Raw genomic sequence first — 16,732 nt, 5'->3', positions numbered from 1 at the left:
ACGAGCCGGGTCAGAGCCCGATATATCTCCATCTGGCGTGACGTCACCATAGCGAGCGCCTCCTCGCGGCAGCGGCGCGGAGCTGCTGCTCGGCGCACCGTGGTTACGCTGGGACAACCTCGACGAGATGAGTTGGGGCTCTCTCTCTCTCTCTCTGTCTGGCGTGACGTCATCACAGCGAGCGCCTCCTCGCGGCAGCGGCGCGCAGCTGCTGCTCGGCGCACTGTGGTTACGCTGGGACGACCGCGACGAGACTAGTTGGGGTTGGGGCTCTGTCTCTCTCCGTCTGGCGCGACGTCATCACATCGAGCGCCTCCTCGCGGCAGCGGCGCGCAGCTGCTGCTCGGCGCACCGTGGTTAGGGATCCTACCGTGGTTACGCTGGGACGACCGCGGCGATACTAGGTGGGGCTCTGTCTCTCTCTGTCTGGCGTGACGTCATCACAGCGAGCGCCTCCTCGCGGGAGCGCCGCGCAGCTGCTGCTCGGCGCACCGTGGTTACGCTGGGACGGCCGCGACGAGACGAGTTGGAGCTCTGTCTCTCTCCATCTGGCGTGACGTCATCACAGCGAGCGCCTCCTCGCGGCAGCGGCGCGCAGCTGCTGCTCGCTGCACCGTGGTTACGCTGGGACGACCGCGACGAGACGAGTTGGGGCTATGTCTCTCTCCGTCTGGCGTGACGTCACAGCAGAGGTCATGCTAAAGGTCAAACGTGGTCACACCGCCGGGACGACGCTGAAAGGCTCAAGCTGCGAGCATTATTGCTTTCGAAATAATATCCGGGGCGCGTCGCCAGCGAGCAGAAAGAGAGCAAGAGGTTCGGGCATACGTATAGGAGCCCTGCAGCAGGAGCAAGCGTCGTCTGCTAGGCTGTTATGCTTGGGGCGATCCACAACTGCCACTCACCGCTAGCGCGTAGCGGAATGCGAATCAGTTGCGCCCGCTTGATTTCTTGCGGAGTCGTACTTTGAAACAACCACACAAGTGCGATAAATAGCGAAAATCCGAGAAAACAACTTAATTTCTTACGAATAAAAAAATCGCACCGCTCGAGCACACGTGCATAGTGATGTCACTGCTCGCAAGGGGCAGCACGTGGTCTAATTTAATGCGAAGTCGTCAGCTACGGCATCCTTCATATAGCACATGTAGCGCTTCGGGACGTTTAAGACTACAAATATGATAATTTACTACGCTCGTGTTATGCTGCGTGAATCGCGAAACCCAGTGAGAGCACGCGGCTATTTTCTTTTTTCATCCCTTTCATTTCATCTTTTCCTTAGTACCTTCATTTATGATACGTGATCCAGGTGTGGCCTCACTGTAAGAACACGACCACGCCTCCTTTTTAACCGCCTGTAATCTCTACACATAAGCACATAGAACGGTCGAGTGGGGTTTCGAAGCATTTGGCAGGGTCCTACAATCGTGCGTCCCACGTGACGGAATGAAATTGGCCGCAGGGGCAGGAGTTGTGCGCACGGGGTGGTCACGTGAGTGCGGCACCCGCGGGATGGTGGTGGTGAAAACGTTTATTGCTAATGACGTAAATAGTGGGGGCGAAGACCCCTAATGACACTTGAATACCCCCTCAGTGTGAGGAGGCACCCTTAAAACGCGAAGGATAGCCCCTGGAGCGCAATCCTTCTGTGAGCGCTGGAGATGATCCGGCGCTGGTCTTGAGCAGACGAGCTGGTCATAAGACACTCCCAGTAACTCCGCCGCGGTTGGTGATGGGGGATGAGGGAAGGTGGGGCATGTGAGGAGGGCGTGTAAGAAGTATCCTGGTTTGCCGCAAAGTTTGCATGATGACGGGAATTGGTCTGGGTATCGGGCATGCAGTAGTATTGTGTATGGAGAAGCACGGGTTTGTAGTTGTCGCCAGCCTTCGCTATGGTGAGTGATGGAGCTGGTGGTGCTTATTCCCTTCGTTTGTCTCGGTAGTACGAGAGAATATCACGGACGGAGAGCAGGCGCTCCCTAGAGGGGGCTCGGATCCTCCTTCCCGGAATGTGAGACCTCGGGCTAGGAAACGAGCCTCCTTGTTGCCAGGGAGGCCAGCATGTGCTGGCGTCCAGATGAGGGTTATGAGGCGCAGGGGTTGCGAGAAGCGTAGTAAACGAGCAGCGGTGCTAGATATGTAGCCCTTGGCATAATTTAAAATGGCAGATTTGGAATCAGAGATAATTTTCGTGGCAGGTGTAGAAATGAGAGCCAGCGCGATGGCTGCCTCTTCTGCCTCTGTGGTCGAATTGGTAATGATTGAGCTGGAGGTTAGAAGCTTTGCATTATTGTCGCCTACCGCCAGGGCCATTCGGAATTCGTATATTCCGAGCCCTTGCTACTCTGCGTTCCCTGTCTCGCTCAGGGTGCAGGGGCTGAGCTTGACTGATTGCTCATAGTGTCTCATGAGCAGCTCAGGCTTTAAAATTAATTCTCGGAGACCTTTAATGCTGGCAGTTCAGGTACATTAAGAGCGACCTCTCTGAACGGCCGAGGCGGAGCGCCGTGCCAGGAAACTAAAGCCGCAAACGCGCGGTGGATCAAACCATACAGTTAATGAAGCAAAAAGAGGGGTTGGTGTGTGCCAAGGAGAAGAGCCTAGCAGACGACGCTCCCTCCCGCAGCAGGATTTCTTCGCACACCCCAACCCTTCCTCGATTTCTCTCACTTTCGCCAATCGGGAGCCGCAGCGCCGGGTTAGCGAAAAATTGCAGGGCTGTAAACCATTAGGCATCAGTTGACAAGCACCGCTACAACATCAAGTAAAAGATAGTGCCGATGTAAATGCAGAGGACAAAAGAATACTCTGTAAGCTCGCGCTTACACAGCAATTCCGTGAGACATTCGCACTTAATCTGTACGTGCTCAGACCATGCGCTTTCTCAGCAAAACTAGGCGGACTGTGGAAGCCAGGGCAGGCGATATTGGGTGCCCGAACTCAACACTGCTGTCATCCTGATAAAAAGGGCCGTGACCAGCAAGCCTATGCTTCTGCCATGATGGTGAGAAATATACGAGACAAGGGCCTTTTAAAAAACGCCAGCCATTTTGTGAGTTGCGAGCAGCAGCCGCAACCTCTGGCTACCCCGCCTTACGGAGACGGGTAGCGCATCTGTGTGAGACCAATGTCGCAACGCAGCCCTGGAAGTCCTGTCGGCTCCGCACCGGGCCCTCGGCTCGCTCATCTCGACCGGTGGCTGGACCACGGGCATGCTGACCCTGGCGGGACTCGCGTGGCTCTGCAGGGACTGGCTGCTCCTGCAGGGCATCATCACGGTCGCCGCCCTGGCCAGCATCGTCAACTGGATGTAAGCGGGCAGAGCAGTGTGCACGTATTCCCAAGAAACAGCCGCGCCAAACGAAACGGGGCTGTTGTCCGAGTTTTTTACTTTTTTTCGAAATGAGTCAAATCCACGTTGACAAAAACTGAGACGAACGCAGACTTTTTTATCCGGAGCTATGCATTGTGGAGTTTTTGCGTGATATTCTTCCTTTGAAAGGCCCGTTCGACCCGTTTCTTTTTGATGGTTTTGTGTTGTGTTGTGTTGTGTTGTGTTTAATGGCACATACGCTGCTAAGGCCATCATGCGCCAAGCACACTTACATTAGAGCTTAATTTCGCATAATTTCTGGTTATGGATTTGGCTCATTTCGAGAAAAAACTGATTTGTTCAGGCGCCGGCGCTCAGGCATGACGAGCAAGGATCAAAAGAGAGGCAGCAGAAGAGGAATAGCGTGGATCGAAACAGGAGAAAGGCGGGCAGGGGCCAAAACAGCGCCGTCTTCTTTCACACGGGGCAGCGCTCTGCTCAGTGGTCCCGTTGTGCAGCATTTCTAATGACCTTCTAATTAGCGTCAATCAGTTTCTCCCGATGTAAGTTTAAGTGGCAACGCCATTTGGTCATCTTGAACTCTAATTGAGGCAGCAAAAGTCGTAACTTGTTTTCTTTATAGCAGCCTTATTGATTGTCCTGAAAAACAGGTTGTCTGACTCATTTTTCAGCTGTGTCGCCACATATTTTCAGACGGTTGTTTCAAATGCAGCTTCATTCCCGAGTCTCCACGCTGGCTCCTGGCTATGGCCAGATACGATGAAGCGAGGGAAGAACTTCAGAAGGCTGTACTCAAGAACAAAGTGAAGGGGATCTCAGTGGAGGCCATCGTCAAGGAATACAAGGATAAAATCTCCTTGGTAAGCACTACGACTTCTACTGTGGTGTTGCTATCGAGACTCCGCTTTCAGTAAGGATGAACAAGTTCAGAAACTGCTATTCTGACGATGTGCCGACTAACCCATTCGTGCACTCGCCAGCTGCTAGCGAATAGGAATTCCTGCGTCCAAAAGAACCGAACAGAAATCCATAGCTATCAGGCTTTGATGTGGTACTTCCTCCTATATATTGTAGCCCCTAGCGTTTGTTTACGGGCTTATGTCGTGACGGCCTGTACTTTCTTCAGCTTGCAGCGGCACGCTTAGGTGTGGGTGTGGTATTTTAATCCCTTAGTCGCTAGCAAGAACACAGGAGAGCACCTTGTCACATAACACGTTATCGCCCGAGTGCGCGTTGTGATATCGAAGGCTCGCCAGTCGCTGAGTGTGATGTTCGTCAAAACGTTAATAAAGTACGATTTTGACATGCCTGCAACCTATAGCGTCGCGTTGTGATCCATGTATGCATTCAATCAGCGCTCTTTGTAAAGCAGCTGGACAAGCTGTCTGGGTGCAATGCTAAAGAAAATACTGGAGCATCCTGCCTGCATGAAGTCCACGAACAAGCACAACCGTGTCAAATGCTCTCCATCCGGCGTTCGCACTTCGGCGCCGCTGCACAATAGGCAGAATTACTATCGAACGCTTCCCCAGCGCTGCCACTGGCTAAGGGAGACAGGAATAAGGAAAAAAAGTGCGAGTAGCGGTGGTATTCACACAGGTGAAGCGCTATGCTGGCTTCGTGGAAATTTGTCTCTAAAGCGGGCATGCACCAGTGTGTGTGCTGAACTCACGCCTAGTAGACAGCTTTAGCAGGCCAGTTTTATGGTCCTCTCCGCTTATGATGACCCGGTCAGCACAAGAGGAGCGTAGGCGCACCGAGCACGACTAATCAACGGCTAAACAAAGCCATTTGGATTTGCGGTGCCACAGAATCCAAATGAGCATTTTTCTAGTTTGTATATCTTTATTCTTGTTTTCCTAGTACAGCTCCCGTCAAAATTATACAGCCCAAGGGGTTTCCTTGTAAGGTCTGCAGCATGCCTCGTTATGCATGCGTAGCGACTGTAATCTGTGGAAAGAAAAATGGCTTTGCGTCCTCAATCCTGCCAAGGTTTGGACTGTTGATGTGTTAGGGAGCCGCGCTAAAGAGCTCAGAAGAAACCCCTTGGGCTGTATACTTTTGGCGGAGGCTGTACATTAATCATGTTACACGACCATATTTACTTGAGTAATACATGTGTTAAGGAAAACGCTCCCTGCAGTGGCAGTTATCTATTCAATACGGACCAGTGCTGCGCTGTGTTTTTCGTGCGAGTAGTGGCTCCTGGTCGACATTTCAGTGCTTTTTTTTCTTTGCTTTCTACGCTGTGAAAGCAAGAATTCATGGTTTCCTGCAGTGTCTGTTCTGTTTCTCGCGACAAGACTGGAGATAAATCGAAGATCTCTTGAGTTGGAACCGTTTGCAGCGAGTCGACGCGATTCCCTTTTCGCACGGTTGAAATAAACTGAGCCAGGCTTCACAGCAGTGGCTTACTTTCTCAAATTTCCTGTGCTTCCTGCCGAAAGTAGCCGGCAATGAGGTCTACGCAGTTCTTCATAGCGCGCAGCGTCAAATCGCACTTGACTGCTGGCCCAGCTTGTTCTGGCGCCCGCCTCAATATGTGCGCGCAGACGCTCGAAAGGATTCGCCGCAACCACCTCGAGGAGCAAACAGGGATCCTTGTCGATCATGTAGTCGGGGAAATGAGCACTTGAGGCCGAGAAATATGAAGGCGCCCTAAGACGCAACCGTCCAGTCGGAGACAGCCGTCTCGAAATGAATAAATAAATAAACAAATAAATAATAATAACAACAGTATCTTTTATTACACATAATAATACAGGAAACAAGAAAGGGGCCTGTCAAAGCTTCTAGTGGCTTGTGAGATTTGGCCCGGCAAAGTCGGCAGAGGGATGTCCAACATCAACGTAAAATATGAACATAATGTCAACACAAAATATCAAAACAACATCAACATGAAATGAATGGTGGGCAAGGTGTCACAGCTTGATACATTGTATTGATGGCTCATTTCTATATATATTCTCTGCATTATTTTGGGGGGGAATTTCTTTATTATATGAGCGAACGAACCTTTTCCGTGATTTGTTCGTATACAGCTGGTTGACAGGTTTGGTATGCTGTGCACTGTTTAATAATCTTTTCTGTATCTCTGCTCGTATTGCTCTACTGTATTATTATTTCTATGCCCCTCTGCCTTGGGCCACTCCAAGGCCTTCAGTATTGTATAAATAAATAAATAGATAAACAAAATAAGTAAGGTCAATTTAATGGCAATTCAACTCTGCATAAACGATAACTAATACTTGTTACGTATCCCAAGTGGCGCTCGGCCGCTGACCCGAAAGACGCGAGTTCGAGCCCATCCGCGGCGGTCGAGTTTCGATGGAGGCGAAATTCTAGAGGCCGTGTGCTGAGCGATGTCAGAGCGCGTTAAAGAACCCCAGGTGGTCGAAATTTCCGGAGCCCTTCACTACGGCCTCCCTCATAGCCTGAGTTGCTTCGGGTCGTTAAACCCCCATAAACCCATAAACCCAAGTAAACAAACCATGATTTTAAGGCCCTTTTTGATGTTGCGGAAAACACTTCATCTGGCAAATCATTGCAATTTCGGAGAACATAATCACGGCGCCTCACTTTTCCATACCTTGTTAAAGGGACAGTGAGGGGAGCTCTATTGATATATTTTTTTTAAACAAAATCCGATAGTTCGGCATTTCATGGCTTTGTTGCCACTTGGCCGGCAGTGAAAGATGCATTTATTTCTAAGAAATTTGGATTCGAAGTTGAAAAAGTTTTTCCCGCCGCTCTGATTCAAACTTGGGATTCTCTTATGACGACACAGGACTAAGTAACGTGAAGCATGACGTGCATATGACGTAACGCAGACTCCGTGATTTCTGACGGCCAGCAGTGCGGCCTAGCAGCAGCCGAAAAGAAAGCTACCGCCGGCCGCACGTTGAACGCATCTATCGGCTATTGCGGACGTCGGTACCGTCGCTTCGTTTACGTATGCACCGGCATTTTGCCAGCATTACTATGGGTCCCGTTCTCGAAGTCGTGAACGAAGTTCTCGCAAATAGACACATTTAGCATACCGTGTACCTTGTTACCGTTAGCGGAATACCGGGAGCCCGGCTACCGCCGGTGAGCAGGCGCTGACTGGTCCTGATGCTGCAGGCCCTCGCCTAGGTGCCGGGTACATGGCGCCATCTGGCGACGTCAAGGAGAATTGGGCATGCACTGGCTGCGCCTCAGTGATTCGTAGCTTCTCGTATCCCAGTGTCACTAGAACTATTGGTTCTAGCAACACTGTTTTGTCCTATGACGTCATCCCGCTTGTACTTGCGAGTTTGGCCTGTGGCGGCGATACCTGTATTTTGGTTGTTGCTCTTTTCTACGTTACTAGAGATTTATTGTCAGTATCAGTGGTGTTTTTGTAACCAGGAGCTGGTATTCTGTCGATACAAACCAACTTCAATTTCTCCTCAGTGTCCCTTTAAGGAGAGCGGTACCTGAAAACGAACGGCACTACGCAGGCTTCGGGAAGCTGTACGAGATATTTTGCAACTGCTCTCCCAGAAATGCCGTACCACCACAGTCTGCACAAAGAGTGTCCGAAAGCACGGAAGGCCAAGGGCTGTGAAAATACTGTCACACGCTACCCATGGACGCTGAAGAAACTGCGAAGAGGGGACGCGGACAAAGAAGCTCGGCATCGTCGCACCACGCTCTGCTTGACCCGCCTATGTAAATAGCCTTTGTAAGCAGAATCTGTAACAATATTATAGGGTGCAGGAAAGAGGGGGTTATATGCAGCTATTTTTGGTATGTTTCTTCATAATAGCAATAATGTTTATTTGCCACGGTACGTATGAAACGGGAGGGTGGCGGATGAGAACTACGCGCTGCCCTCTTGACCAGCCCAGAGCCCCTGGTTTGTTTATTTTAGGAGAAGCAGCACATGAAAAATATAGATGAAATTGGCACAATAACTGAATGTAACATGGCTGAATGTAACATGTGTTTGAGGAAAAGCAAATTTCAAGAATCATCATCATCATCCTCAGCCTGACTACGCCCACTGCCGGGCAATGGCCTCTCCCATGTCTCTCCAATTAACCCTGTCCTTCGCCAGTTGCGGCCACCGTATTCCCGCACATTTCTTAATCTCATCCGCCAACCTAAATTTCTGTCACCCGCCCCTACTACGCTTGCCTTCTCTTGGAATCCACTCCGTTACCCTTAAGGACCAGCGGTTATCTTGCCTTCGCATTACATGCCCTGCCCAAGCCCACTTCTCCCTCTTGATTTCGACTAGGATGTCATTAACCAGCATTTCTTCCCTGACCCACTCCGCCCGCTTCCGGTCTCTTACTGTTACAATTACCATTTTTCTTTCCATACCTCTCTGCGTTGTCCTTAACTTAAACTGAACCCTCTTCGTTTCCGCCCCCATAGGTGAGTACCGGTGAGACACAACTGTTCTGTACTTTTCTGTAGGGGGATATTGGTAAACTGCCATTCATGATCTGAGAGATCCTGCTATATGCGCTCCACCCCATTCTTATTCTTCTTGTCATTTCCCTCTCATGATCTGGATCAGCGGTCACTACCTGCCCTAAATAATACAATAGAACAATACAATACAAACCACGGAAGAGCATGGAGTCACAAAGAAAGGGTATATTCAAAATTAGCGCTATGCACAAGGCGGAGATTCCGACGGGAAGAGCAAAATAAATCAAAGCCATCTAATTTGTAGGTGCTCAAAAAGAGGCTAAGGCGTAGGAGAAACGGTGTTGTCTAGGATTAAGACCACCTTTCTGAATATCTATTTGGGCAGTGTGTTAACTTGCGTTCCAAATTTTCAAGATTTTGTACACTAATGAATTTTATTTCATTTCAGATTTAAACTTCACGCCTTTTCGGTATTTAATAAGCTTTGTTTACTGAATATTCTGGCATTGCGAAAACGTTGAGCAGTGTGCAACTGGTAGGGTGCACTACAAACATGACAAATATATTTTTTGTGCACGAGATGCATGCGTTGCAAGCTAGAGGACATTGGGGTTCCCCAAACTAGTTTACAGCTGTTGAGATGATAATGAAAAAGTGAGGTATATACAAGGAATTTATTTCCCGGTGGTAATGTTTAAATCTGCACTTGCAAAAAGAATAAAACTATTTTCTGTAATAAAAGTTCGAAAAGACTCGTAAAGCACAAGGAACTTAGAAACGCTGGTGTCCAGTGGTCGGTAGTAGGAAGAAAGTACTGTTTTGTCCGCATACAGTGTGAACGCTTCAAAGACAGGTGTCATCAAGCAATAGCAATCAACGAGCTGACTTTCGATATTTTTCTCAAGATCAATGCAGCAAAACCTCCAACTCGGGCATTGATTCTATTGAGGTAGAATTTTTTTGTAATGTCCAGCCAGCAAACACCTTGGTCATTTGTGCATCGGGTTTCGGCCAACATGGTTGCCGAAAATAGGGAAGTCAACTGTGTTTTCTTTTTCTTTTTTTAATTGTGAAACGCTTGTTCCACAGCCTTATCTGTATGAATGCCAATTGGCAAGGGGCAGGGCCCGCGTCAAGCCATTGTCATGGCTTTTTGTCCTGTCTCCTACTCTGATAAAAGGAAATAAGAGAGTAAAAAAAAGTATTCATCAGACATATTTGCTAAGGATAAATACCCTCTTGTTAACATGTATGTAGAAAACCAGCGAAAAGGACGCATTCACAAGGAGGAGAAGTACACAGGACAACAGCGTTGTCCTGTGTACTTCTCCTCCTTGTGAATGCGTCCTTTTCGCTGGTTTTCTACATACCATGCACCAACTGGCCCAACAAGCTACGCTTCTTCAATACTCTTGTTAACACACCTGGCATTCAGCTGAATGCATTTTACGGAAGCAGGTAGTAACTGTGACACAACAGCGTTTAGTTGATGTGGCAAGTAAAATTGCGGGTTCATAAAAGTTGGTCGAAGTATTCAGTGCTCTTGCCATGTCTGGCTCCGGCACCATCAGTTTATCGCACCAAAAGCTTGCCATTCACATTCAAAACATGTTTGGCCATGCTTGTGTGGGTCACACAATGTCACACCAGCCCTTTTCTTTGGCCGCAGCCTTTATCGAGCGAAGTAGTTCCTTATCATGCCGAGTCATGTTTTCTTTAATGTACACCCATGGTGTATTATCCTTTAGCTTACATTTGTTTGCCGAACACGCGTTCCTCGTGTCTTGCCTTGCAAACCGACCTATTATGCCGGTGAAATTATCTTTTTTAGAGGGGAGTGAACGGAAACAACACAACATTGTGTGATGTGTGGGTCCTCAACTTCATCAGCAACGGTGTTTAATGAAGCAGTTAATTCCTCATCCGGTATACCATCGGAATTCCATATACTATCAGCAGCAAAAGTTTGCGGGACGCGAATTCTTGGAAGAACGTTTATTGTAGCTTCACCTCGCCACCCAGTCGCCTGATATTGTTACCATACGAAAGAGCACGTAGGGGCCCCCGGTATGTTCTTACATTTCATGCAGTTGGCTTGCGTTACTGCGCCGTAATAATTTTTTTCCGCACACCCACGTGCCGTAAACGTTTGGTGGCGATAGTACTTTCAGGCTTAGCCGCTTTGGGACGTAAAACTCCCATAAACTAGTACTTCCAGGTTTTGGCGTCGACTTCGGAATTCAAGTTCATGTAGTTCTCGATGTAGCTGAGCTAGCACGACTGCATTGTAATCATCCACCTGTTCTAGCTCTGCATGCCTTGTTTTCGTGCCTTTATCTCGGCGTCTAGACGGTCTATCTTCTTTTCAAATTCATCGAACTTATCCGACATGAAGCTGGTGGCTTTTTCCACTTTCTCAACCTTTACTTTCAGGGCAGGTAGGGACTTTATTTATTTTTTATTTATTTATTACATACTACCAGTCCTTTCCAGGACTAAGGTAGGAGTGGAAACATTACATTGTGTAGTGACAGAAATACCAAGACAACTGGTACAAACAAACAAACCCGTAACAAAATATGCTTACTAAGTACTACACAAATGGTCATAAAGCAGAGACGAAAACTCATCACGAGATTCCACAGACACCACGTCATCAGGTAGCCGATTCCAGTCATGTGCGGTCAGCGGAAAGAAGCAATATTTAAAGCAATCTTTAGCAGCATGGAATTCTTCGACATGTCGAGTGTGTTTATTACGGGTTATGCGAGATGTGCACTCCTTTATATAACATTGCTTATCAATCCCTACAGTTTCATTCATAATGTTATAAAAGAGACACAGTTGTTTATGTTTTCGTCGAACAGAAAGGAGCGGTAAGTTGGCTTCACGGTACAAAGGAGATACTGAATCTTTCCTCCGAAATCGGCAGAATGTGACACGTAATGCGCGCCTCTGAACATGCTCCAGTTCCTGCATCAACTTTTTTGTTTTTCGGATCCCACACCTCGCATGCGTACTCCAGCAAAGGGCGCACCAACGTTTTATATGCAATTAGTTTTGTTTCACTTGAAGCAAACTTTAGTGTTCTCCTGAGGTAGCCTAACTTCTTATTAGCTTTACTAACAATGGACATGACGTGTTGCCTCCAATTAAGGTTCGACGTGATAGTCACCTCTAGGTAACGAAATTCATTTGTGCGTCGGAGCGTGTTTCCTTGTACGGAGTACCCAAATTCTAGTGGTTGACGTTTGTGCGATATAGTCATATATGTTGATTTAATGGGGTTTAATGACATTTGACACAATTTAAACCAGTCATTTATTTTATGCAAGTATTGATTTAGTCTAATTTGAGTTGAGTTGAGTTGAGTTGAGTTGGGTTTAATGGGGCATAAGCAACTAAGGCCATCATGCGCCAAGCTCAGGGTATGGAAAAATCTTTTAAATAGCTGTTATACTAAAGTCTAAGTGAACGGCGGTGTAAAGGACCTAAACAGTTAATTCGTGCGACGTAGTAAAAATATAAGACAGAATTTTAAAAGTGACTTATGGTAAAAGCTTTAAAAAGGGTTGGCAATCTCAGCAGTCATCCTTTGGTCATCTACTGTCTGAATCCTAGTATAAATGATGCAGTCGTCTGCAAATAATCTTAATTTAATTTACGTGTCCGTTACAATATCATTAATATACAACAGGAACAATAATGGTCCAAGCACTGACCCTTGCGGTACCCCTGATCTTACTTTGCATGTTTTGGATATAGTTCCTTCGATGGATACGAACTGTCGGCGACTACTCAAGAAGCTTTCAATCCATTGTACCAGTGAATCATTTTTAAGAACGTGCCTCATCTTCGAGATGAGCTTTCGGTGGTTTACTTTGTCGAAAGCCTTCATAAAATCTAGAAATATAATGTCTATCTGTCCCTTGCGATCAGCAATCTCGCAAAAATAATGCATTGCTTCTACCAATTGGGTTACTGTTGATAGACCCCGTTGAAATCCGTGTTGAAGTGGATATATTATGTCGTTATCACTTAAGTACTGTCGAATGTGCCTAGAAATGATGTGTTCTAATATCTTGCAAGCTGTACTCGTCAAAGCGATTGGTCTGTAATTACAAGCCAGTTTTTGATCACCCCCTTTTGGTAATGGTATTGCCTTACCGACCTTCCAATCTTGCGGAATACACCCCGTAGTGAGAGACTTCTCAAAAATTAGTAGTAGATATTTCGCTGTCCACCCCACATATCTTTTCAGAAATTCATTCGGGATATCGTCCGCGCCCGACGATTTTCTCACGTTAATATTAAGTAGCAACTCGATGATGCCTTCCATTGAGAGTTTCAAGTTTTCTATCCCAGGAGCGTTCAACAACACTGCAATGTCGACTGGTTGGTTATCATCGCCTGTAAAGACACTTGCGAAATAATCATTTAATATACTGGCGATTTCGAACTTGTCAGTTGCCGTGCCCTCTACTGTGCTTAGTTCCGTAACTGACATCTTCGCCGGGGCCAAGTGTCTCCAAAATTTTTGTGGTGAATCTCGAAGTATCTTTTGCAGTGTAACACCATAATACTTTTGCTTTGACCCCTTGATCATTAGCTTACGTTCATGGCTAAGAGCCGTTATTTCATCAGAGATTTCTGTGCGAGGCGTTCGTCGGTATTTCGTTTTCCGCCTTCCTAGCTTTCTTTTGACTTGTAGAATTTTTCTTGTAATCCAGGGATTCAGAAGGCGTGTTGTTCTGGTGTTCACCGGCACATAACGAGATATGCATTTCTGAACTAGAGTTTTGAAGTACATCCAGAGTTCATTTACGCCATCAGAGTCCTTAGAGCATAGTTCTTCAAATGGGCCGAAGTGATAGTCCAACTCGTCAAGTATGGCAGTGTCATCTGCCCGACCAAAGTTCCTATAGGACGAGACAGATTTGTGTTTTGGGGAATGAGTAATGGGCATAGTAAAACTGACTATTAGGTGATCTGAGAGTCCAGGCAGCACATTAACTTCGTGCGGCCTCGAAAATATGTCGTCACTCAGGAAGACGAGATCGAGAATTGCACTGCGGCCGCCTTGAATACATGTATAATCACTCAATATTTGGCTCAGCCCTTGGTGAAAGCATAATTCGACAAGCGCACGAGATACCTCTTGGTCTCATGGACCTACAATCATTTCATCCCAATGAATGTCTGGGACGTTAAAGTAACCTGCCACAAGGACGTGCTTGTGTTGCACACACAATGCTTGAAAAAAGTCGTTTAGTTTTTGTCGTGTCCGGTCGCTGTGTTGAATGCAGCGAAAGACGCACACGGTACTTAAAGACTTCGTTTATTTAAAGCCGATGAGGGTGCGACCAGCGTCGACCGAGGCAGGAGCCGAACTGGCCGCCCGAAGAAAGGAGGGAGTGGAGAAGCGTCCACGGGAGGGAGTGGCTTCCCAGAACAGGAGGAGGGTGCGGGGGCGCACCGTGGGGGGGCATCCGGCGACAGCGTGCGACGAGGGGCAAGCGGTCGTTAGGAGGAGGATGCGAGTGGTCGTTAGGAGGAGGATTGAGTGGTCGTTAGGAGGAGGATGCGAACTGTCGTTAGGAGGAGGACGCGGGGGCGCACACACACAAAAGCAATAAGGGGACACAACACTTCCTTCCCCCTTAGAAAGTTGCCTGGTATCGTGCAGGGGGTCGGCGCTCACGCGTGGAGGCGCGCTGGCTTTGTGCGCTCGGGGGAGAAACACTTGTAGGCTGGCTGTTGTTCGCTGTGTCTCCTAGGTCTGTCCTGGGCGAAGTCTCCTCTTCCGGGAAGAGGTGTCAGGCTATGTGGGAAGATGGTGCACGTGTTCTCTCCGCTGGCGGACAGCTCTCAGACGGCGTCGTAAATCTACGCAGCTGGTTGAGATGTCGGCGTGCTACTGTGCCATGTATGTTGACGAGCCAAGAGCGCAGGCCTATGCGTCTGACAATTGTAGCTTCCTCCCAGCGTGGCTTTTTCAGGAACTGTCGGGCGAGGACGCGCTGCCCCTCATTAAGCGTGCCGCAGCGCGGAATTGCTTTTTCTTCCCGGAACGTCTCTGCCTTTGGCTCGGGGAGGATGGCTGCGAGCTGGGTTCGCATTTCACGCTCGAACATCATTTTCGAGGGGGTCTCGCCTGTTGTGCTCTGAACCGTCGTGTGCTGCTTGAAGAGAAAGCGCGCAAGGCGGCGCTGCAGCGAGCCTGTCTGATCTCTTTCAAGGGCGCGTTTTAGCTCGGCTACGTAGCGCTCGGCTTGTCCGTTTGTCGCTGGGTGGTAGGGGGCCGATGTAACTGATGAGATCCCGTTGTCGCGATAAAACTTGAGGATCTCCGCAGACACAAACGGTGTTCCGTTGTCCGACACTACCTTGCGCGGCAGGCCGAACGTTGCGAATAGTGATCGGAGGTTGTCAATGACTGCTGCCGAAGTCGTCTGTCCCATTTGCCTTATCTCAAGCCACTTTGTGTAGGCATCTACGACCACAAGGAAAGTGCAGCCCTCAATTGGTCCTGCAAAATCAATGTGCAGTGTGTGCCATGGTGTGTCTGGCTTTTCCCATTCTGGGACAGGAGCTTTCGGCGGGGCGCTCCGGCTGCTCTGGCAAGGCTTGCATTCTCGCACCACTGTTTCGATGTCGTTGTCAATGCCAGGCCACCACATGTAGCTTCTGGCACACTTTTTCATTGCAACGATGCCCCGATGTCCGGCGTGGATGAGAGACATAGCTTGTGCGCGTAGTTCTCTCGGCATCACAACTCGGGACCCAAATATGATGCAGCCGCGATGGGTGCTCAACTCTGTAGCTCGCCTGCGGTAAGCGTCGAAGTTGTCCCCTTTGAGTTTATGCACGTTGCCTTGTTGAACAGCTGTGTAAACTAGCCGGAGAGCTGCGCACTTCTGCGTAGATGCTGCAACTGTGCCTGCTGTAAGCGGAGGTTCTGGCAGTGCTTCGAACATCAGAACGTCTCCTGGTGGAAATGGTTCGTCAACAGTTGCGTCTAGTGGCAGACGGCTTAGCGCATCGGCGTTTTGATGTTTACTGCATATCATCACGCCTAGTGGAGAAAACCAATTTCTCCCTAGAAGGCTTGATCCTGTGCCCTTCACAACACGCAGAGGTAGCGTATGGGTCTGGCCGTTGTAGTTAACCTGCACGTTGGCAGAGCCCAATAGTGGCAGATTCTGTCCTGACCACGTTCGCAGGTGCGTGTCGTCTTGTTGCAGGGCGGGTGCGTCAGATGGCCATGAAGTTCGGAACGTGTCCTCACTGATCAGAGTACAGGCTGCGCCGGAGTCCACCTCGAACTTAATCAGCTGGTGATGTACGCTTACTTCTGTAAAAATCTTCGGTCGCGTGCCGAGATTCATGGTGTTCAGGTCGTACAACACAGATGGTGTTGCTGATGTTGTTCCATGGAGATCAGATAGCGGCGTATTCTCTGAGGCGTTGACGCTGTGATTAGGCTGGGAAGGTGACTTTATCTTGGCAAGTCTCCGTTTCGTAATGCATGCTCTTTCGATATGCCCTCGCTTGTGGCAAAAATTACACGTGGCTGACTGGAATCGACATCCCTGGGGGTTGTGTTGGTCGTCACACCGCCAGCAGCGTTGTGCCTTTTTGACCGATTTTACAACAACAGAAGGCTTGCGCACCTGGTTGCTTGTCTGGTGTACCGGCTCGGTGTTCCGGCGAATCCCTCTCTGCTGGTGACCGGCGCTCTCCGCTCGAACGGCGATGTCGTAAGCTTTGCTGAATGTGAGGTCCTTCTCAGCGAACAGGCGCTGCTGCAGTGGCTCGTCACTCAGTCCGCACACAAATCTGTCGCGTAACATCACGTCCAAGGGAAGCATGGTGGTGTTAGCAGAAGAAGCTGCGTCTCCCTCCTGCCCGGTAGCTGTTGTCGACAGCGTTCCAAAATTGCAGTCGGCAGCGAGCTTCTTGAGCGCGGCTACGTAGGCGCTCACAGTTTCTCCT

At 48.7% G+C, this 16,732-nt stretch overlaps 1 protein-coding gene across 2 annotated transcripts in view; it reads left to right on the top strand.

Moving 5' to 3' along the window:
- Window positions 1-16,732, top strand: part of LOC149326312 (organic cation transporter protein-like) — a 198,203-nt gene that overhangs the window by 120,884 nt on the left and 60,587 nt on the right. For both annotated transcript variants that reach the window (XM_089562552.1, XM_089562551.1), the window contains exons 6-7: window positions 3,142-3,310; window positions 4,047-4,194. In XM_089562552.1, the coding sequence (XP_089418678.1) occupies window positions 3,142-3,310; window positions 4,047-4,194 (317 nt within the window). The remainder of the gene's footprint in view (window positions 1-3,141; window positions 3,311-4,046; window positions 4,195-16,732) is intronic.

This window comes from Amblyomma mixtum, chromosome 10, assembly GCF_055824585.1.
Source record: "Amblyomma mixtum isolate Tamu chromosome 10, ASM5582458v1, whole genome shotgun sequence".
In the NCBI taxonomy this organism is placed as follows: domain Eukaryota; kingdom Metazoa; phylum Arthropoda; class Arachnida; order Ixodida; family Ixodidae; genus Amblyomma; species Amblyomma mixtum.
This window is presented reverse-complemented; position numbering and strand designations above follow the sequence as displayed.